The sequence below is a fragment of the Euleptes europaea genome, chromosome 19, assembly GCF_029931775.1.
Source record: "Euleptes europaea isolate rEulEur1 chromosome 19, rEulEur1.hap1, whole genome shotgun sequence".
Taxonomy (NCBI): Eukaryota; Metazoa; Chordata; class Lepidosauria; order Squamata; family Sphaerodactylidae; genus Euleptes; species Euleptes europaea.
In genome coordinates this window covers 13,520,409-13,543,997 of record NC_079330.1, presented here as the reverse complement: position 1 = coordinate 13,543,997, position 23,589 = coordinate 13,520,409, and the positions used below count along the sequence as shown (strand labels likewise).

General features: G+C 47.5%; 1 protein-coding gene across 4 annotated transcripts in view; it reads right to left on the bottom strand.

Annotated features, from left to right (window-relative positions):
• Positions 1-520: 520 nt before the first annotated feature.
• The window catches only part of KCNAB2 (potassium voltage-gated channel subfamily A regulatory beta subunit 2), a 73,064-nt gene continuing 49,995 nt past the window's right edge, over positions 521-23,589 (bottom strand). For 3 of the 4 annotated variants that reach the window (XM_056864905.1, XM_056864906.1, XM_056864904.1), the window contains 12 exons: positions 20,111-20,148; positions 19,128-19,207; positions 18,544-18,588; positions 15,783-15,827; positions 15,328-15,371; positions 13,807-13,893; positions 4,623-4,708; positions 3,050-3,170; positions 2,125-2,219; positions 1,894-2,014; positions 910-998; positions 521-795 (listed from right to left, as the gene is read on the bottom strand). In XM_056864905.1, coding sequence (XP_056720883.1) covers positions 706-795; positions 910-998; positions 1,894-2,014; positions 2,125-2,219; positions 3,050-3,170; positions 4,623-4,708; positions 13,807-13,893; positions 15,328-15,371; positions 15,783-15,827; positions 18,544-18,588; positions 19,128-19,207; positions 20,111-20,148 — 941 coding nt within the window. In that variant the 3' untranslated portion in view covers positions 521-705. The remainder of the gene's footprint in view (positions 796-909; positions 999-1,893; positions 2,015-2,124; positions 2,220-3,049; positions 3,171-4,622; positions 4,709-13,806; positions 13,894-15,327; positions 15,372-15,782; positions 15,828-18,543; positions 18,589-19,127; positions 19,208-20,110; positions 20,149-23,589) is intronic. The other variant, XM_056864907.1, reaches the window with a different exon arrangement.

Here is a 23,589-nt window from a genome sequence, read left to right as displayed (position 1 = left end):
TGGGACCATTGTAGATTTGTGGACTGCCAACTGTCCACTGCTACTCACCAGCGGTCTTGGCTGATTCACTCCGACTCCGTCTCAGTCATAAAAACAGTTGAAATCAAAGAAGAGGGACAGGGTTGGGGAGGAGGCGTGCCGTCACCCCCCCAAAAGCTGTTTCCAGCATGCTGGGGAGGCCGCCCAAAGCGCATACATTCCTTGGAGCTCTTCTAGTCAGACTGCTAGGGCGTGAATGTTTGATTTATCCGCCGCATTGATTCTGCCCAACCGAAAATAAAATAAAGTAGGTCCCGGCTCTGACTAGTCAAACTGCAGGAAGAAAGCACAGAATCCTTAAACCCTGCAACATCCTCTCTGTGCATGCGCGCCTTTGTTGGAAGAAAAGAACAACCGAGAGAAAGAAAGATTAGAGTTGTTTTTTCCTTTCAAAAAGAAGCTGGGCTCTATGTTAAGCCCCTTCGTGGCCTTTCCCAACCTGCAGCATTTCTCGCATTCAAAAAAAACCAAAAACGTTAAGTTAAAGAAGCCTATGGTTGTCTTGTGTGACGTTTAGAAAACGGTTCCTCTGGACCGTCTCGGGGCTTGCTGTAATTTCTTGGATGCGAACCGTACTCTTCACTCGGCTTCGATAAAGCTTAAGCAAGCGAACAGGAGAGGCGAGGAGTTTGGAAGGATAAAGTCCAGGAGGACGTGGTTCTCCGATTATGATCGGTAGTCCTTTTTGCTGTAGGGTTTATTGCCCAAAATACTGTCAATCTCGTGGATAATGGAAGAGGACAGTTTTGGAAGAACCTGTTGGGTGGAGATCAAAAAACAAGTTAGGGGGGGGGGTCATTGCTAATTTGGTGGATCTTTCCTAAAGACTACTACAATCCTCCCCCTCACTTGTAGGCTTACAGGACTCACCTGTATTGCTCCAATATTCTCCATTAGCTGGTCTGCATTGGAAGCCCCCAGCAGAACTGAGCTGACCCCCTCATTCCTCAAACACCAGGCTGAAGGGAAAATCGAAATAATTATTTTGGCAGATAGTTTTGGTCGAGTAGCCGTGTTGGTCGATAGCAGTAGAACAAGATTCAAGTCCACTAGGACCTCAAGTCCAACAAAAGTTTCCAGGGTTTCGTGAGTCAAAGCTCACTGTGTCCGATGTTTTGAAAGAGACAATGCCAAAGCTCATCGTCTTTCATCAGAAGAAAAGGTCCTTTTAGTTCAGAGAAAGGCAGCCAGTGTGTGTGTGGGCTGGAAACAATAGAACATATGTTCTTGATGTCATTATAAGGAGGTTAGATAAAAAACTTTAAAGCCTCTGTTAGATAGGATTTCGGACGAAACCAATAAATTTAAACTGGATTTTCTGTTAGCGGACAAAAGCCACCAGATAACATGCCAAGTAGCCAAATTCTGCCTTTTGATAAGTAGGATTCGGGGGGAAAGAAATTAAGACCCTCACAGGTTAAAATGGTCTTAAAGGGTTGAAGCTTGCATTTTTAAGTTTTAAGACTAGAATTACGTTATCATTGGTTTGTACTGTTGTTTCCTTTTTCCTTTTGTAATACTAGTCAATGACCGTAATAAAGTTATGATGATGGTGTGTGTGTAGGCATAAAAGAGGTTTATAAAATACAGATAGTCCATATATATATAGATATATAGTTCCCCCCTCTTACATGCAACATAATGGGACCAACAGTTTGGAGTGGTAGAGAAAGTCAGCATATAAAAACTAACTCTTCTTCTTCTTTGCCCAGCAGCTCTCAGAGTAGATGCGTTCTGAACCTGCGGCATGATTTCTGCATTGTCAAGAGGCAGCCAGGCAGGGATGCTTCCTCTCAGGATAAACCCAGGCATGGCGGTGAGCATGCCGTGAGGTGGGAGACGGATTCCACTTACCAATGGCTAGCTGGGGTAGGGTGCAGCCCAGCCGTTCCGCAATGGCTTGCAGTTCCTTCAGCTTGGCTTGCTGCCGTCTCCCTTCTTCGCTCAAGATCTTGTCTTTCAGCCACTGATACCCCTGGGGAGATAGGGGAAGGGGTCAGACCACCAGCTCGGATGGGACTGGAAGGGTAGGAGCTTGCCCACACAGCTGGCCTTTCAGACGGGTTGAAAGAAATGGCTACTCACTTTGAGAGATGCTCGCGAATAGGGTGGAATCCCACCATCGTATTTTCCCGAGACGATGCCGCACGCTAAGGGGGACCATGTCATGGCACCCACTCCTGAGGACCGGGAGAGAGAAAAAGGTTGGACATGGAGAGTGTGGTGTGGTGTAGTGGTTAAAAACAGTGGACTCTAATCTTAAGAACCGGGTTCGATTCCCCACTCCTCTGCCTGAGCGGCAGACTCTAATCTGGAGAACAGGGTTTAATTTCCCACTCCTCCACATGAGCGGCAGACTCTGATCTGGAGAACCAGGTTTGATTCCCCGCTCCTCCACATGAGCGGCAGACTCTAATCTGAAGAACAGGGTTCAAATCCCCACTCCTCCACATGAGTGGTGGACTCTAATCTGGAGAGCCGGGTTCGATTACCCACTCCTCCACGTGAAGCCTGCTGGGTGACCTCGGGCCAGTCACAGTTCTCTCGGAACTCTCTCAGCCCCACCTACCTTGCAAGGTGTCTGTTGCGGGGGAGAGGAAGGGAAGGCAATTGTAAGGTAGAGAAAATGGGGGTATAAAAACCAACTCCTCCTAATAGCGAGGGATAGGGATCGAGCAGGTGTGCATGTGTTCACACTCTGATCAGAAACAGGTTTCCACCTGCCTGATAACTGCATTAAAACAAAACCAAACCCCAAGAGCTCCAGTCGCAGAATTTGCATTTTCTTTGTCCGGTTTGGCTTTTAGTGTGGAGCACTCCTTCCTCTTTCTATGACAATCTGTTGATGCAAAGGAAACTCTCCCGGGTAAGACAAGTAGCCTCACTCACACTGCAATGGAAGTGAGAGCTGCCCCCCTACCCTCCACCCCCTCCTCCCCCACCCCTTGCAAACGTGGCCATATTTAGCAAGTGACACAAGGGTGCCAGGCGCTGTACGGAAGCGCTTTACCGATCTTGTGGAAAAGCTCCGGCAGCTGGACCTCCACCTTCTCTCTCTGGAACATGTGGTACTCGGCCTGCTCGCAGATAGGCGGGATGAGGTTAAATTGCCGGGCCACCGAATAAGCTTCCTGGGGAAGGCAGGGAGACAAACGCCGCAAAGCCGTCAAGAGCTGTTTGGTTGGCCCATCATGACCCATACGATGAACATGACTGATGAAGAAACTCTCGAACAGTTCAATGAAAAATGGAGTTTGTTTTATAGGTATATAGAAACCAGTAGCTGAAACTTTATAAAGCGGTAAAAACACTGATCGAAAGTAAAGAAAAGTAATTTTTTAGCAGAACAATAATAAAGGTACAACTACTGATTATAGCAAAATGAATATCTTTTAGTGGAACAAGTTGTATCTAATCAATTAGAGAAACAATGGTGGTAATCGTGATGCATTTCCTTTTTATGTTAAAACGTTATCATTTTTTTCTATAAATGTATTTTAATAGCAGACGGTTCCCTATCCTTTTCCCTTTTTTCCCCTCCGTATCCCCCACTTCGAAATGAATAAAATATATACTTTAAAAAAAAGAGCTGTTTTGTTCTTTTAATTAGTTTTTGAGATGCGATTCCTGGTTGTTTTTATGCACGCTAACGGTTTTCGGTGCCCAAAAAATGATCAAATAATAAAATCAATAAAGATCTAGCTTTTCCTTTTTTAGATTTTTTTTGCCCTGACCTGGGTGGCCCAGGCTAGCTCCTTCTTGTCAGATTTCACCCAACTTGTCAGATCTCAGAAGCTAAGTAGGGTCGGCCCTGGTTAGCACTTGGATGGGGGACCAAGGTTGCTACTCAGAGGCAAGTATTGGCAAACCACTTCTGAACGTCTCTTGTCTTGAAAACCCCAAGGGGTCGCCAGAAGTTGGCTGTGACTCGACAGCACTTTCCCCCGCCAGCTTCATCTTGAATATGCTCAAATGCAATTTTAATATCCATCAATGAAATAATCAGAAAATATAGATTAGAATATGGTGTTGTAGCAGATTTAGGTACGGCGTAAGAAGCAGTAATTATCAATGTGTAATTCGATTAACTCAGCATGTAATCAAGTTTAAGTATAATATAGGGTTACAAGTGAAAGAGGCTGAGAAAATAGATGCAGGGGGGTAGCGAATAAGGACAAATTTATAATTTATTAGGCAGTGTAGTGGGATTTAAATAGGGAGTACAACAGGATTCTAAAGATGGGAACTTTTAGTACTACAGCTGGTTAATGGGGGCGGTCTAAAAATGGCACTCTTTGTAAGTTTTGATATACTGTATGTTTTTGAGATATTCGCTTTATTGTGGCGGTCTGGAACCAAACCCGCAATATCTCCGAGGTATGCGTGCATGTGGAACTGCAATATCATAAAAGGTATTATACAGTTTAGCAGCCTGATAAGTCCGATTTTGTTTTAACCACCCTAAATAATTTGGTGTCATCTACAAACTTGCCACCTCACTGTTCACCCCCAACTGCAGGTCATTGATGAACAGGCTGAAAAGACAAGGCAGAACCTGCCCCCACCCCAGCAGTCCCCCATACCATAATCTCCATAGAGCTCCAGCGTGATGTCCCCCAGTACATGGCCATCCCTTGGTTGATGACGTGGGTCATAGCTCGTACCGTCTCTGTGAAAAACAAGCAAAAGAGAGAGAGAGAAACAGCGGGGAGAGGCGTTAGTTGAGAGCAACCTCACCTGGACCATCCTGTTGAACCAAGGTCACAACACCAAAAAGGGAAAGCAGAACAGGGGGGCTTTCACTACTCAGACATCTTGCAAGCAGCGTCAAGGTCGGCCTCGCAAAGGTTGGGGAGGGAGCTCAGGACAGCAACTGACGCGACAGAGGCACTGGGCTGTATTCCCCCACCCCGTTTACTCCTCGCTGGTGGACAATCCTCCTTTCCAAAAAAAATGAGAAGAAAAGAAACAAGCAAACCAAAGAAATGAACAAGAGGACGAAGGGTGAAGGGCTTCATGGCTGGATGGTGGATGAGGACACGCTACGGGAGAGAGAGAAAGCTTGTGAGGAGAGGGGGGCGGCTGTCTGGCTAGGTCAGACCGATGGCCGTCTCGCTGGGCGCGTCAGCCCAGGAAACCATGCGCGGGGGGTCTGTGAGACAGGACGGACCCTTTATTGGCTGAACTGGGACCGCCTAGCCCTGCCTTGCGGGTTCTGCCTTTGACTCTCATTCCCTATCAGCAGCTGTTAAGATATTGCGCTTTGATTTTCAGGATCAGTTATGCCGGCAGCAATCGCCATCTCCCCAGCGATGTTCTATAGGCCGATTGCATGCTGCTTGGGCCGAAAAATGGGCTCCCTTCTCGCATCTCCGAAGAACATACAAAGAGTCTCGTGGGGTCAGATGAGAGGTCATCTACGATCCCAGCAGTCGCCAACTGAATGTCCAACAGTAGTGCATGGAGGAAACTGCCCTCCCCCTCCTTGGCATTCCCCAGCCTGAATACTGTTAAACAATATGTCCACGTTTAGGACATCTGTTTATCCTGGCTGGAAGATATAACCACCCTAATAACCCAAGTTTAACCCTCCTCCTTCCTGCTTTTCGTTGCTGGTACACAAACGTCTTCACAGGTAGACGTTACAGGTTTTGGGGCACCTGCTTCAAATTTTGACTGCAGGTGAACTGGTAAAAGTGCTTGCGTAAACAGGGAAGGGAACGGCTTCTTTTTTTTTGTCCTCTATCAATTACTACTCAGAAATGGCTAATTTGATTCATTGTCCAACCAGAATGTTAGCTAATTAACCGCCTAACTTTCATCAACTATATTTAAAAAGAAATATAATTTTGAAACGCAAAAAGACCCCCCCCCCCCAGTTTTTGCTTTTGTTAGTCTTAGGATAACTTGTAGCTGATCTTACTGAATTTTTAAGCTTTATGAACTTTTTGGGAATGGGATTTGATAGTTTAGATAGTTACTGATCGTTTGAAACCGACTTAGGAGCACGTATGCTTACAGGAGCGGGATAGAAACTTTTAAATACACTGAGTTTCACGTTTCCTTGTCTAGATAGCGAAGGGAGCATGTGAGAGAGCGCAGATTTAATCAGCAGAAATTGTGTATATGTTCTCATTCCCTGCTGCTGCTGCAACGGTCCCGGAACCAGAAACAAGCAAGTGACACCCCTAGTTTCCCATCTCCCACATTAAAAGTGGGCCTTCGCAATCAAAATCGGCCCCTTCTGCCATCAATCAACTGAGGTTTTTAGTTGATTAATCTACCACTTAAAATTTGGAGCATTAATCATCAAGTGGTAAGCAGGAGAGTAATTCGCCTGGGCTCACCCAGTGCCAGATCTGCACTTTAGGAGTTCCCTGGGTGTGGCCTCCTTGGTAAGCCCCCCTTCCCCAACCTAGAAGGGGCAGAAGATGCAAGCCGAGAATCCCTCCTGCCATTCCTGACCTTCTGGGGTGCTCCGTGTGAAACACTTACTAAGCGGGTGAGCCTTTTGCCAGCTCATGTAAGCGGAGAGGCGGAGAGATCTAAATCAGAACCCTGAAATGGATACCATACGGGACAGGAAAACCACAGCGAGAAATCTGGGAGATCGGCCAGCCACAAGATCGTACCAGCAGGATATGAAAGGAGGCGCTGTATCTTCTCCCGTTCCATTAAGGCCCTCTCCAAAAGGCCCGGCAGTCTACCCAAGGCAAAGATTTCGGCCTCTTGAAAATCTTAGGTTACATTTAAAAAGTGAAGCAAGTTTCTAGCCCTGATGACAGTGGCCCTTGAAATCTCAGACGCTGCAGAGCTGGTAATGGGGAGGCTTAAGAATAATTTCAGTGGTTGGGGTGCGGATTCTGTGTTCTTAGTCCTCACTAGGCTTCCACTGCTGGAACTGAGGAACGGAAAGGGTGTCCTTCAGCACACCCGCCGAGCTTGAAAGGTGAGTTTCATGGCTCGAAGACTGGCTCGCTTGCACGAGCCATCTGCCAAAAGAACACTCTTTAATCCAGAGAGTGCTCTTGGTATGGGTGTCCTAGGGTTGCCAGGTCCCTCTTTGCCACCGGCGGGAGGTTTTGGGGGCGGAGCCTGATAAAGGCAGGGTTTGGGGAGGGACTTCAATGCCATAGAGTCCAATTGCCAAAGCGACCATTTTCTCCAGGTGAACTGATCTCTACCGGCTGGAGATCAGTTGTAAGAGCAGGAGATCTCCAGCCGCTACCTGGAAGTTGGCAACCCTAGTGTGTCCAGTCACTGTCCCTTGATGGTCGGGAAGGCCTAGGCCCAGTGAGGGTCTCTTGCTTACAAAACCTTGAAGCCTGCCCGGCTGGGCTAACCAGAGGAGGCAGCTAACACCATCACCCCACTGTTTGCGGGTCACCCTGCGGAAGACTGAGGCCAGCGAGTGAAAACTTCTCAGACGGTATTTGGGCCATCTGCTGTCAGTACGGCCAAGAGGCAAGCCCCCCATCAACGCCCCCATTCGGTACGAAATGAAACCTCACAGAGAACCTCGTGGTGGGTACACAAGACAGGGCCTCTTCAGTGGTAGCCCCACGATTATGGGACAACCTCCCCAAGGAGATGCCCCCTCACTTTCAAACTTTAGGAGGCAGCTGAAAACCGTTTTATTTAGGACTGCGTTTAATTAAAGCAGTCCTAAATTGTGATTTTTAAAGTTCGGTTTTATATTTTTAAAAATGTATTTTATTAATATTGTAAGCTGTTGTGAGCTCCATAGGAAGAACGGCGGCTAATAAATGCTTTAAGAAATAAAGAAATAAATAATAAGTATCCTTTTAAATGACATGTTAACGTTTTCTTGTACATTTTTTTAGAAACCACTTGGAAATCCAATTGTTTGGACTGAAATGCATGATGCAGCGTCGTATATACATTTGCGTTAAAAATATCACATGTCTCTTTTTGTTTGATGGGAAGACCGTCTTTGGACCAGGGATGTTTAAAGGCAGGGATGGGCTTGTGCACGGAATCTGGGATTGGACACAGAATTCAGCAGTCTAAAAAACACACACACCTAAAGTGTTGTTGTTTTTTGTTAAAAAAAACCCCAAGTTTCTAGCCCTCAGTATTGGAAAGGAATGCTTGAAAATGTCTGAGGAAGTAGCTAAGAGAAAGCTCATGCTGATACTAAGTAGTCTTTTATGGGGTCATAGGATGCTTTCAGAGCCCCCATTCTCTCTGCTTTGTTTTGCTTCCACCCCCCTTTAATTCTCTCAGACGTGCCCCACGATGAGGGTTCTGAAACATGCAAGCAAAAAACCAGAAAAACCAAAAAAAACACTTCCTGGAATTTCTCCAAGCCAAGGCAAAAAAGTTCATGCCGAAAAGCAGAGCAGAAATCGATCAGAATCACATCCCATGCACTGATCTGTCCAGCTTGGGGGCCCTTTGAGATCTCCCTGAAGCAGTCATTCGAATGCCGTGTGCCAAAGCCATGTGCGCTCCAAAGCGCAAGCCCACAGAGGAGGCTGCTGTTGTGCCTCTGTCTGAGTAACTGATCTAGGAAATGACTTCCAAGCAGCCTCTTCTTGGGGGAGGGGGGGAAATCCCTTAAGCCCCCAGCTCAGTTCCGGTTCATATGTTCTTAGATAACGGCTTGGAAAAAACTTTTCTCGGATGGAAATCCTCAACAGCCGCTTGCCGGTACGGGGTCGGATGGATGAACGGTCTGATTCAGCATACATCAGCTTCATAGGTTCAGGAAGGAGCAGGTAATCCCATTGCGGGAGCAACTGAATGTGTCAATCACTCCTAATGCAGAGATGGAGTGCCCTCGCTTGCCCTCACTTGCCCTTAGTATCACACATGTGTCTGTGTGTGACTACCTGCTCTGGACTTGCCTCTTTCTGACCCAGGACAGTGATTCATGCAGGTGACCTGGAAATGGCTGTGGCAAGAAGGCAGTTGCCTTTCCCTGCAGGCATACCCTGCACTCCTAAGTCATGGGCTGCGAACACCGGGATGCATCCTAGAAATCATTGCTTTTCCAAAATGACAAGCATGCTGCGAAGAAGGAGGGGGAGGCAAGGCAACCAACCCTCTCCCCCAACAACCAAGGCCCAGGCGCCAAATGTCAAAAGAAGGCCAAAGAGCACCGAGGACATACGTATGGGCGAGACATGCATTGGAGACAGAAAGAAAGAAAGAAAAAAACATGACATGGAATGAAATTGGAAAGGAAGGGAACGGAAGGAACAAATGTTCGTTTTGCTTTTTGTTTTGTTTTTTACAACTTTACTTGCAAGATGTTACTAAAAGGCAAACGTTTTTCTTTTTTCTTTCTTTTGCTTCCTTCGGGCATTTTATGGCGAATTTTTTTTTTTGGTCGGCCGAGTGAAGGGGAAATATCGCCAATAAGTCATGATCAATCATCATCATAATAGTCAGAAAGCCAAGCACATGGATTCTGTCCCATAAAATGCCGCTCGGACACAGGTAATCAAGATGGGGGGGATACGGTGTACCTTCTATGATGAACGTTCGCGACTTGGAAGAGCTAAAAGGGTTCCCTGGTGATAAAAGAAAGATTTAAGAGAGACCAGAATTGACACCTGCTGGCTGACCGAAAGGCATGGTACAACACGAGAGGTCGGAGCAGGGGGGGGGGGGGCTAGGCTCTCTTCTCTCCCAAGCCCTTGCCTGGCCAAAGGGAAAAGGCTGCTCGGTTGCCAGACCCTCGCCCGGAGACCCCTAGAGGCCGTACGGCTCCAGCTGCTACGTCATACATCCCAACCATGGAGGTCTGGGGGGGGGGGCATCCTTTCTCCCTCCCCGCCCCTGCATTACAGAACCCGAGTAAGTAACTATCGTTCAGAAACAGAAATCCCTCGGGCCTGTTCCCAGGCGCTCCCCTCTGAGGGATGACCGTGATAGATCAGTAGGCTTGTGCACCAGGTAGGCTTACTTGGAAACTAAAAAAAAAAAGGCATGCGTGGATAGTTTGACCCAATAATCTCGCTGTAGATGTAGGGTTGCCAGCTCTCGGTTGGGACGAGCCCGAGGTCACCCAGTGGGCCTTATGTGGAGGAGTGGGGAAACCAACCCGGTTCACCAGATGAGCGTCCACAGCTCATAAGAACATAAGAAAAGCCCTGCTGGATCAGACCCAGGCCCATCAAGTCCAGCAATCTGTTCACACAGTGGCCAACCAGGGGCCTCTAGGAAGCCCCCAAACATGTGGAGGAGTGGGAGATCGAACTCGGTTTTCCAGATTAGCATCCACCGCTCATGTGGAGGAGTGGGGAATCGAACCCGGTTCTCCAGATTAGAGTCCACCGCTCCAAACCACTGCTCTTAACCACTACACCATGCTGGCTATTTGAGAGGCCTCAGGGGTCAGTAAGAAACCGCTTAATCCTCTCCCCTGCAAGGCACTGGGAGACAGAAAAACAATAAAGCATCTAGTAGTACATAGGAAAGCATTATGAAGTCGTGGATGGCAGCATTTTAAATGCTGCTGTGAAAAAGTAGTAGAAAAGAGCAGGAGTCCAGTAGCACCTTATAGACTAACAAAATATCTGGCAGGGTCTGAGCTTTCGAGAGCCACAGTTCACTTCTTCAGATACGGCTAGAATGTGAGTCCATCTATCCTTAAGTAGAGAAGAGTGATAGACAGATGGACTCACTGTATCTGAAGAAGTGAGCCGTGGCTCACGAAAGCTCACACCCTGCCAGAAATGTGTTTAGTCTTTAAGGTGCTACTGGAACCTTGCTCTTTTTTAACTGCTACAGACAGACTAACACAGGTACCCCATCGTGCTCTGGGGAAAAATTCCTCACCCTTCACTTTCAGAAAACAGAAGTTACATAGGGTTCAGCTGTCGCGGTTTCCCCAAAATTGGCATCTTTTTTTCCTATTCAGCGATGCATACAAAAATGGACTCCCCCCTCCATGTTTCTGACTTTTATCCCCCCCCCCGACATTCACAATTTGACACTGACCCTAGTAGGGGTAAAAGAAGCTCAGGGGAACACAGCAGGGGAGGAAAACATAGAATCATAGAGTTGGAAGGGACCACCAGGGACTTACCACCTCCCGAGGAAGCCTGTTCCACTGAGGAACCGCTCTAACCGTCAGAAAATTCTTCCTAACGTCTAGACGGAAACTCTTTTGATTTAATTTCAACCCGTTGGTTCTGGTCGGACCCTCTGGGGCAACAGAAAACAACTCGGCACCCTCCTCTCTATGGCAGCCCTTCAAGTACTTGGAGATGGTTATCGTATATCAGAAGAAGGGTTGGTTTTCATATGCCGACTTTCTCTGCCACTTAAGGCAGAATCAAACCGGCTCACATTCGCCTTCCCTTCTCCTCCCCACAACAGACACCCTTTGAGGGAGGTGGGGCTGAGAGAGCTCTAAGAGAACCGTGACTCGTTCTCTACACTCCGTTCTCCGGCATGATCATGGAATCGGCATTTTCCAAAAGAAAACAAATTTTTAAAGAATAAATAGGGAGGGAACTGTGCGCCCGGGCTCTAACCGGGTGGCCTCCATGACCCTCCAGGCTAACTTCCTTCACGGGGTTGCTTTGAGGCTCCGTGACGGTGAAGCACTCTGCATAAACTGAGTACCCCAACAGATACGGTGCCCCAAACGGCACCTTTAAACGGTGAACGGACGTCTGAGGAAGGGAAAAGAGATATGAAACCTTGACCGTGAGGTCTGCACGCTTCTGGGTTTCAAAACGAAACACGCACGCTGCACACACACACACACAAAAGATGGCAGAAGAGAAATGAAATTCAGAGGCGGACAAGGAATCGACGCTTCCGTTCCAGCGCGGGGAGAGGAGGAGAAACGGACGGGATGTTGGTGGTGGTGGTGGGGAGGCAGGACAACGGAGGGAAGAGATTCAGACTCTGCATCGGCCTGGGGATTGCAGACGGAGGGGGGTGCGCCTCCGCCAACAGCGGTACCATCTGGGGCTCACGCCTGCAGGCTTGGCGCGAACCCATTAGTGACCCTTAAGTGGGGGAAGGATCTGGCCCAGGTTTCTTCACTACTCCAACAAGAATTGCCAACAATTCCCAAGTTCAAACCCGGTTCTCCAGATCAGAGTCCACCGCTCCAAACCACCGCTCTTAACCACTACACTACACTGACCGGGGCAAGTTCCTTTTTCTTGGTGGCAATTAATTCCCTACCCCCTTGCATCTTGTTTGTACTGGGGGGGGGGTACGGCTGGTCCTCAAAGGGTGTCCCTGTTCCATACAGCTGGAACCTGAGTGCAAATTGTCACTCGTCCATGAAACTCACTGGGTGACTTCGGGCCAGTCATACCCTCTAAACCCAAGCTACCTCGCAGGGCTGCTGTGAGGATAAAATGGGGGAAGGGAGAACCCTGTATGCTTCCCTGAGCTCCTTGGAGGAGTGGGAAGAAAGAAGAAGAAGAGTTGGTTTTTATACCCCAATTTTCTCGTCCTTTTAAGGAGAATCAAACCAGCTTACAATCTCCTTCCCTGTGGCTCAGTGGCAGAGCATCTGCTTGGCACGATGAAGGTCCCAGGTTCAATCCCCGGAGTCTCCAGTTAAAGGGACTAGGCAAGTAGGTGATGTGAAAGACCTCTGTTTGAGACCCAGGAGAGCCGCTGCCGGTCTGAGTAGACAATTCTGACTTTGCAGGACCAGGGGTCTAATTCAGTATAAGGCAGCTTCATGTGTTCATGTGTTCCTCTCCCCACAACAGACACCTTGTGAGGTAGGTGGGGCTGAGAGAGTTCCGAGAGAGCTGTGGCTAGCCCAAGGCCACCCAGCAGGCTTCACGTGGAGGAGTGGGAAATCGAACCCGGTTCTCCAGATTAGAGTCCGCTGTTCCTAACCACTACACCATGCTGGATGTAGCAAAGGGAAGGGGGCCGCAAGGGAAAAGCGGTGGTCGAGGCCGCTCCGCTTAACGACAGACCCTTCGGGCCACTAGGTAGAGGGGTTGTGGGCCGGTCCCCTCCCCCCTGGTCTTCCCATCTCCACAAGCACTTTCACCACATTCACAAAGGGGGAAACTGAGGAAGGCACAGCAGTCACCCACACTCTGGGCATTCTGGTGGCGACTCTCTGATCCAGGGAAGCACACAGAGAGGGGCTGCGCGAGCACGGAAGGAAACCGAGCGTTGCTTTTGGCGGAGAAGACTTCGGCAGGAGCTCTCGCCACCCCCTCTCTGTGTCGATTCTGGCTTCAGTTTTTCTCCTACGGAAAGACTGGTGAGCGAGGCCAGTGGAGTCCTCCCTCTCACCGTAATCAAAATGGAAGAAAAAGCGGAATAATTTAAGGCCAGTGTAGCGTCCCTTAGAGGAGGCTGCCATCTGTCTCTGCGTGAGTCACTGCTCTGGGCCTGCCTCCTTCCAATCCACCTCTGCAGGGAGTGGGTATCCCTGCCATGAGTCTGCACTGGGTGTGACTTGATCCTTCAGTCACTTGAGATGAGGAGGCACCAAACACAAATTTTCCACCCTCAGAAGAGGTTGCTTGCTGCACCCCTGAATGAAGCACTGTTCTTGGATCACCTCCTTCTGATCCAAAAATATGCTCAGGCCAGTGACTCACACAGACACATGTACTAGGTCGGCCTGTACATCTTTTGGGGTACAAGACTGAAACACACAGCTCATTTTAACATGGCTGACCTTGGTCCTGGCGAGCATCGGGCATACAGCTCAGCTCCCTGGCCCACTCTGTAGAACCCCAGGGTGGAGTGGCGGGAACAACAAGAAAGGCAGTGAACGCTGGAAGTAAGACTTACCTTCCATGGGTGTGTTGGGGTCTGGCCGATTGGCAAACACCACGTCCACATACTCAAGCTGCAGCCGTTCTAACGAAGACTTCAGACCTGGGGGGGCAGGGAAAGTTGCCAGACAATAAAATGTCAGACTTAGCCTGACCCCCACGTGTCCCTGTTGCTTGAAAGGGCCAGCCTGATTCTAACAGGCATCTGCCTCTTTCCTTCCTCTTGCTCCATTTCTCTAATATTCTTCATTGCCTGCCGACCTGGAGCTAGCTCCAGGATTTTGGGGACCCTTCAGGTGCTCTTATGGAGAGAGAACGAACACACAAACAGTTGGGTCTCGAGAACCTGTTCCACTAACGGTTGATCTTCTTCTAACAGAATAGCCCAGGCTAGCCTGATCTCGTCAGATCTCGGAAGCCAAGCAGGGTTGGTCCTGGTTAGTACTTGGACAGGAGACCACCAAGGAAGTCCAAGGTTGCCATTACCTTCCTCTCCATGGCAACCCTGGACTTCCTTGCTGGTCTCCCATCCAAGTACTAACCAGGGCCAACCCTGCTTGGCTCCCGAGATCTGATGAGATCAGGCTAGCCTGGGTCATTTTGTTAGAAGAAGGGCAACCCTTAGTGGTTTGTCTCTGTTACCTCTGTCTACCTCTGTCCATCATTTGCCTTGAAAACCCTATGGGGTTCCCAGAAGCCGGATGACACTTGACTGTGCATTACATGCACATCTCTTAGATATCGTTGGGGACACAGATCCCTTTATATTGCTTCTATGCCACATTAGAACCCTTTAGGTCACTTGTACGCCGCTTTCGTTGTCACGCCTTTCTCCCAGAGATCCATGGGAACTGCAGTTTTGTGAGAGAGCTGAGAATTCTTGGGTTGCAACCCCACAGAGAACTACAGCTCCCACGTTTCCTGAGACGCAGGCAATAAGTACATAAGAACATAAGAAAGGCCATGCTGGATCAGGCCAAGGCCCATCAAGTCCAGCAGTCTGCTCACACAGTGGCCAGCCAGGTGCCTCTAGGAAGCCCACAAACAAGATGACTGCAGCAGCACCATCCTGCCTGTGTTCCACAGCACCTAATATAACAGGCCTGCTCCTCTGATCCTGGACAGAATAGGCATGCATCATGACTAGTATCCATTTTTACTAGTAGCCATGAATACCCTCCTCCTCCATGAACATGTCCACTCCCCTCTTAAAGCCTTCCAAGTAGTGAACTACTCTGAGCTGGCGAGGCAGTCATGTCCTCACAACGCTAGTCAAGCCCTCCTTAGCAAGTAGAAATGTTTTGCAGAGCAGGTTCAGGGTGAGAGACAGAAGCCACAAACTAATCTGGATTTAAGTGGCCTCCCTCCAGTTTGGGTGTGTGGTCTCAGTTCTGGCCTGTGCCCCCAGAGGCAGAACGAGAAAAGAGGAAGAACTGTTAATTGCCCCCAGTCTCTCTACAACAAGCGGTCCACCTATGGTTGCCCCAGGAGACAAAGGCCCACAGTGCGTTTGGTTCCGACCGGTGTGGCACCTTACCTTCTATAATGTGCTTTCTCGAAAGGCCTCTCTCTGTCTCGGCTCTAGAAAAAGGACAGACCCAGACCCAAAAGGGAATTAGAGGACTGACGTAACCTAATCTGTTAACACAGAACTACAGAATGCATAGAAAGAGAGACCCAAGCTACCCCCCTCCACCAACCCCAAAACTTTAATCTCTGAACCCAAAATCATGCATGCTGTCTAAGAAGCACTCCACCGGAGGACTTGATACATGCTCTTCCCTCCCAATAGTTAACCGATGTGAGCCGCTCTGAGCCCGACCTAGGTCGGGAAAATAGAGAGCGGGGTATAAATTCAATAAAATAAATGCCAAGGAAGAGGAATTCCCAATCCCTGGAACAGAGTTGTGAAACTATTATGCGGGACCCCATCCACGACTGGTGCTCCTGACTCAAACAGCGCATAGTTTAATTGTTGAAATCATGACATACTTTCCTCCCCAGAAGATTTTGGTTGTTATCACGAGGCTGGAACGTCTGCAAGGAGACGGGGAAAAAAGCACAGGAGTGGAGAAGCCACGTGTAAATGATGGATAACAGAAAACATCTTTCGAGCATTTTCTCCTGTCTAACAATTCCACCTCTATTTGGCAGAAAAATGGGGGTGGGGTTAGATCTGACACGTTTGGCAAATGATCTGCTGAAACGTCCTGATTCAGATAATTACAAAAAGAGTGGTTTAGGAACAACACACTACCTGTTATCTGAAGAAGTGAGCTGTGGCTCACAAAAGTTCACACCCTGCCAGAAATGTCGTTAGCCTTTAAGGTGCTACTGGACTCTTGAGCTTTTCTACTGCTATTGACAGACTAACACGGCTACCCATCGTGACGATACCTAGAAGTTCCCCAGCCCACCTGCCCAAGTGAATTTCCTTCACTGTGGTCCAAGCCTGCCCAACCCCAGTCATGGCTACTGTCAATCCTCCTCCTCTCTGCCAAAAATTCAGGTAAGCTGCAAAGGCCCCCTTCTGCTCAGGCATGCTCCATTCTGTTTCCTCAGCCTCAAGGGGGGCATCCCTTGAAGACCAAACCGTTTCCAGACCGGCTTCAGAAACGGCTGGACCCAGAACACGTCAAGGTAGCGCCGCCTGGAAGTTACGAAGGCGGGAACGACAGGAGTAAAATCCTCACCACAGTTGCCAGGAGGATTTCCAGAACTATATAAAAAAGGTAAAGGTCTGCTGGCGAAAACGGGACTCGTTTTAAAGAGCCGGTTTGTCCCTTGTCTACACGGCGAGTGGCCTCCGGAGCTCATGATCATGGCTACGGCAAATTGCCACTTGCACGTGGACCTCTGCAGGGGATCTGCAGACGAGGCAATGGCTGGATTCCGTTGCGGTCTCAGACGAGAACTTAATTAACGCAAAGAAACCATCCAAGCAGCTCTAGGGGTGACGAGGATGCGTCAGTGCGCACGTGACGCTGGCTGAGGTTCAAACGTCAGCATTCTCAGGGAAAAGGCAATGCAGATTTTTTTAAATTGCTGGATATGAATCAGCACCACTCTGCTGCGATTTGTTGTAACACGTGGAAGTGGGGGAGGGGGAAGGGGGTTGTGGAGAAGTGGGGATAAGGAGAACTGCGCACCTCCCTCCCACCCTGTTCTCCTCCATTGCTTAAGCAAAGAAGATGCACGTCTGTCCATAAAACTGCAGGTTTGTGCAGCCTCATTGTGCCTTGGGGCATTTAGGGGAAGGAGATGGGATTAACTCTTCAATCTCCACTCCATTTTATTATTCAAAACGGGCTCCCCTATTCTGATATCAGCCAGGGTGCCATTGTGGGTTTGCATGCAGAAAGCCCCAGGTTCAATCCCTGGCACCTCCAGCTAAAAGGATCACCTGAAAGGTGATTGGAAAGACCTCCACCTGAGACCCCAGAGTGTCACTGCCAGTCAAAGCAGACAATGCTGACCTTAATAGACCAATGGTACCACTCAGAGACCTCTGGATTACACCCATACTGAGTAAATACCAGCAGCATGTCGGATCCTGTGTGATTTCTTTTGGGCTGGCAGACACCAATCTGGAAATATCACATTCTGTTGCCAAATTTCTAGCACTTGTGGGTTCTCTGTGACATTACAGAGATGGGGTTTGATTTGCCATGTTGTATTTTAATGTTTACTGTTTTGTATTTTATCTTGACAGGAAGAAAGTAGATTCTTTTGAAATGTGGTGGAAGAGAGCGTTACACATACTGTGGTTCACCAAAAAGACAAATCAGTGGCTTCTAGATCAAATCAAGCCTGAAGTGTCCCTAGAAGCTAAAATGACTAAACTGAGGCTATCGTACTTTGGTCACATTGTGAGAAGGCAAGAGTCACTGGAAAAGCAATAAGGCTAGGAAAAGTGGAAGGCAGCAGGAAAAGAGGAAGACCCAACATGAGATGGACTGACTCTATAAAGGAAGTCACTCTATAAAGGAAGTCACAGGATCTGAACAAGTCTGTTAACGATAGGTCATTTTGGAGGACACTGATTCATAGGGTTGCCATGAGTTGGAAGCGTCTTGATGGCACTTGGCATACACATTTTATCTTGCTTTTTTTTTTACTTTGCTCAAGTCCATTAGTCAGAGGAGCGTAATAATAAAAAGAAAAGAATTGATCAGTAGCCTTACTCAGTATAAGGCAGATTTATGTGTTCATTTTAAAGGTGAAGAGACGTGTTTTCAGTGATACATCTCTTCTCCTTGATATTGTTAAACAGCAGAGTGGGGGAGCAGGTTTCAAACGGTGAAACTGAATAGAGGTGGAAGGGTTAAACATCCTCCTCCTTCTCTGCATGGCCCTTGGGACAAGTTGAGGCTGCCCAAGCTGGCAATTTCCATCTTATGGATGGAAGAAGATGCCTGATCGTTGTCTCCTCTGTTTACCCCTGCAGATCTACTTTTGAGCTCAGATCCACCCAGTTTAGCGCTCTGGAAACACAGACAGGCATTCTAGGCATACACTTGGGAAGCAGAACCCCCATGCATATTTTCCGGAAACACTGCAAGGACCTCTTTTGATGGCCAAAAATGAAAGGATTTAACATTTTTGTCTCCGCTTGATAACGGAATCTATAAGGTTTACAGATCCGAGACCACTTGAGCCCTTATGATAAGACAGGCTAAAAAAGGTAAAGCATTCATACATACACAGGTATGGGTCCAACCAAGTAGTCAGAGAAAAAAACCAAACCAGTTACCTCCATCCTTTCTTCTTGATGATATTCCCTAACACGACTTCAGCCCTATGTGAAGAAGGGGTAGAAAGAGAGGCAGACAAGGTGGTTGTTAGCCTACTGGAGAAATTAAGCTTAGCGAGCTACAAGCATTGTGGTTGATGTATTGTATTTATTGTATTTTTTTTGATAAGTTTTAATTGTGTTTTTATGGGATACAGAAGGGAAAAAAGGGAGGGAGGGAAGTTTTGCATCCATTTGCAATAGACAGTATTATCTCAATCATAATATACGTGCATAAAATAGAAATTATGCTTGCTACACTGATTCAATACATTGGTTTCTATCCTGTTACTTAATTAAGAAGTAAGCAGATATATTCTTAAACATATTAGACAGCCACTAGCATGGGGGGAAAAAAGAATAAAAATAAAATAGTGTTATAGATATACCATGATTTCAATTTCTCCAAAGGTTAATCATTATTATGGTAGTGTTAGTATTTATTGTATTTTGTGGTTGTGAGCTGCCCTGAGTCCGACTTTGGTATGGCCCCTTCCAACTCTATGATTCTAACTTTGTTTAGCAAAGCAAGGAGAGAGACCTACTTCCCAGCTGCGTAGACTTCAGCCGTGTCAAAGAGGTTAATTCCGTTATCGTAGGCCAGGGTCATCAGCTGCTCTGCCATCTGCAAGAGAGAGACAGTATGACATCTCAGGCACAGCATGCGCTACTGGCACGATTCCACCGACCAAGTCTCTCCCGGCAATAGGCATGTTATTCCGGTGCCCGGGGCAGGCTCTCAATTTAATGCTCCCCTCTCCTCCCCAGGACCCATGCCAGTGGTAAGTTAAGAATGGGTCTGACAACAAAGGTACAGGAGACAAGAACATGTCTCTGTTCTTGTTTGGTCCCTAAAAGGCAAACTGCAGAGTCGTGCGGTCTCAATTTGCCTTGGGGCCATGCAAGGATGAAGTTTAATGAACACATATGAAGCTGCCTTATACTGAATCAGACTCTTGGTCCATCAAAGTCAGTATTGTATACTCAGATAGGCAGCGGCTCTCCAGGGTCTCAGGCAGAGGTCTTTCCCATCACCTACTTGCCTTGTCCCTTTAACTGGAGATGCCGGGGACTGAACCTGGGATCTTCTGCATGCCAAGCAGATGCTCTACCACTGAGCCACAGCTCCTCCCCTCTCCAACCTCTGCTTGGTTTCAGGATTGGGAAATGGCTCTCTGATCTGTTTTTAGAATTTTAAAATGGGGGAGTGTGTTTTTAAAAGGAAACATTTCCTTTCCTTTAAAATGTTAATAATGAAGTGAGAGGAGCCTGGTTTCGAACCAAGTGGAGGTCGATGGGTTAAATGCCTTCTCTGTTTCGTGCATGGCCCCAAGGCATATTTCAGGCTGCAATTTGCATTTTCTAGAGAAGACAGATCTTCCTTTCCTCTGTGAGAGCTTGGGCCAAAATCTATGTTCAAGAAGGAGTTGCAGTCAAACACGTTTCCTTGATGAACAGACGGGCATATTTGCAGACTGTCATTTGTCAAATTCCCAGAATTTAAATGGAGAAGGGGAGGAATTCTTACCTCGTCTGTAATCTGGCCTCCGAACGTCACCCATGTTCCTGTAAGAGACACAAAGGAAGGCGATGGTGAATACACACACACAAGAGAAGACAACAGTGATCAGTGCAGAGACACAACAGGTATACTCCTCCAAGGGCGAGCAGTTGTCCTGCGTCTTTGCATTGGAAGTAATTAAGTGATCCAAACGCAGAGATGCAGCGGAATGATTCTCCATCATCTGAGATTGACCGGCAAGAGGGAGGGCCAGAGCAACAAAGCATGCAGAGACACAACGGACAGTCTCCTCTGTAGAGGAATGCTTCTGGTGCACAGGAGCCTTTTTAACGTCTTAGTTCATTTGCACGGTTTGGAAACTCCCTCTCGGAGCACCAACCAAAGCGCAAAGTGTGGCGGAGATATAAAGCCATAAATGCTGTGACCGTGAAATCTGGAGAGAACTGTTTGCACTGAAAGGTAGCCTATAAATATAGTGCACAAATACAGAGAAGGGCTATCATGGCTGCTAAGTCTGGTTTATCTTTAATGCAAGTCCAAAAGAGCTTGAATGGTATCTGGTACAGGGTGATATAGATAGAAAGGGCCTGTATTTCATGGCTTCAGAAACCTCCAGAAAGGATCCTTCCCCATTCTTCAGCAACATGTCCTCTAATGTCCATTAAGATCATCACGCCGCATCCAACGGGGCGTGATGATCTTAATGGACATTAGAGGACATGTTGCTGAAGAACGGGGAAAGATCCTTCTGGAGGTTTCTGAAGCCATGAAATATGGGCCCTTTCTATCTATACCACCCTGTAACAGATCATCACCCATTCCAAGGCTGCCTTTCTAACCCCACCAACCAGCCAAAAGCCCCCGAAGAAGGTCAACTTAGGGTGGAAGAATCACAAAGGCGAAAAGTTCATCGGAAAATCCTTGGGGGACAAGCAATATGCACTCCACCCCCACTTGAGCCCTGGAGATTCTCTCGTTGCGGCCTTCTTTCCCTTACTCCCGGGAGGAGACACCCGGGAGGAGGAACACCCCCCCTTCCAACATGTGGTGCAGAATAATTAAATTTTAGCAAAGGCAAGAAAACAGCTCCAGGCCTCCTTTCTTCTGAAAACTCTCCAGCAGAGCCTGACGGGGACAGGGGCCATGAATCCTACAAAGTTTAGATGACAGAGCCGGGCAGCTGGTGTCTCATGGGTCAGCCCCCTGAAGAAATTGTATCTGTCCTTGCTGGCATGACCAATTTCAATCAAGCCGGGGCAAACATCTGCGTGTGCCCCCTTCCTTACTGGAGAATGAAAAACATTTCCCCATAGTTAGAAAGAAGAGAAAGGATCCCAGGCGTTCACGCTGCAGCCTGGTCTTATATATAACATCCACCACCATGGGGAATTATTTTGTTCAATTCAAATGGCAGTTTATACTCAAGGGTGGGATTTTAACTCACGAAGAAGCCAGCCTGTTACAACATGCCGCAAGTCCATAACAATTAATCTTATGATGAAGAAGAAGAGTTGATTTTTATATGCTGACTTTTCTCTACCACTTAAGGGAAAATCAAACCGGCTTACGATCTCCTTCCCTTCCCCTCCCCACAACAGACACCTTGTGAAGCAGGTAGGCCTGAGAGAACTCTAAGAGAGCTGTGACTAGCCCAAGGTCACCCAGCTGGCTTTATGTGGAGGAGTGGGGAAACCAGCCTGGTTCACCAGATTAGCGTCCGCAACTCATGTGGAGGAGTGGGGAATCAAACCCGGTTCTCCAGATTAGAGCCCACCGCTCCAAACCACCTCTCTTAACCACTACACCACACTGGCTAAAATAAAAACAAAACAATAAACCAACATTTTGTTTTCTAAAGATTCCTATTGTTTTCTGTTGACCTAACACCAGTAGGGATTTAAAAATTTAGAACCTAACACAACCAAGAGGTCAAGTGAGCTCTCAAGATAAAGGTAACTAGAAGAAGAAGAGTTAGTTTTTATACCTCTCTTTTTCTCTACCTTTAAGGACTCTCAAAGTGGCTTACAACCACCTTCCCTTCCCCTCCCCACAACAGACACCCTGTGATATAGGTGGAGCTGAGAGAGTTCTGAGAGAACTGTGACTGGCCCAAGGCCACCCAGCAGGCTTAATGTGGAGGAGGGGGGGAAATCAAACCTGGTTCCCCATATTAAGAGTCCGCCACTCTTAACCACTACACCATGCTGGCCCTCTGGGTCCGCTTGCCTGGGTTTTAACAAAGGAAAGATCAATTCATGGAGGACAGGTAGCTAAATAAAGCCTCCATGTTTGAAGAGAGTATACCTGATCCTGGGCTCAAACAAGGGGGAAGGCTGTTACTTTTACAGCCTGTTTGTGTGCTTCTCTGTCTAGCCACTGTTGGGAACAGTGCAGTGGGATTGATGGAACTGTTGTCTGATGCAGCTGGGCTCTAGTGATTTTCTTAAAAACTGAAACCAATTCCCCCCTGCCCAAGTCTTTTCTCCTGCTAAGATCTGCCTTCCAGTGCAGCTGTTAAGGAGTTGGAAGCACTTTGCACAGTGAAATGATATGGCCTCTTTAGAAACCATGTATACATCTCTCCAGAAGCACCCACGTAACCAAAGAGTGGTCTGATGGCTGAATAAGAAATGCATTAGAGTTAAGTGGAAAGCATTCATGTGGGTTGAAAGGTGCTGAGATTCTAATTTTCCTTAAATGCCACCAGGTGGTGCATTTGCCAGCAAGGATCTTGATCTGCATGCAGGTGAATTAAATCTAAGGTATTACAACTCGATAGTTGGAGCACGTGCAGTAGAGCACGAAGAGTATGCTCCCTATACTATTTGGGCTTCCCAGTCCTGAAGTCTTTACCTGCCTATTGTAAATGTCTAACGGTTCCCAGATACAGAATTTTATTCTCCAGGGCAAGATTAAATGCTTTGCCATTTGGGGAACTAGCAGGTAGACTTCAGGGGATTCCCTTCTCAAGTCAATTTTGCAACTGTAACTCAGGGGATCTGGACACCATTGGGCACTTTTTCATCGTTTGTAAGAAATACAAAGTGGCCCGCGAGAAATGGATCTATAGGTATATTCAAAAATGGAGCCCTGATACCAAGCAAGAGCTTGTAGGTACATTACTAGCAGATGTTGATCCAAATGTGTCCTTGGCGGTTGCAATTCTTGTCTATGGCATTAAATGGTATTACCTTAAAAAAAATTAAGTTGTATTCTCATATAGTTAAAATGAGAAATTTGAAATGAAACGTTACATACAATTTTAGTTATTTAGTTGTTAATTTGTACACTATTTTTCTTTTTGCTTGTGACCTGTTGATCTTTGAGCAGTAAATAAATGATGATGGTGCCAGCAAGGATCACTCTGCTCAAACAAGGAGCAACTCTCGCGGTTGTGGGGTTCCTGTAAAGGAAAAGCAACGGGCAGCTTGGAAAAAGACCCGCAACCGGTTCTGCTCTGAATGCGACAACGAATTGCAATGGGG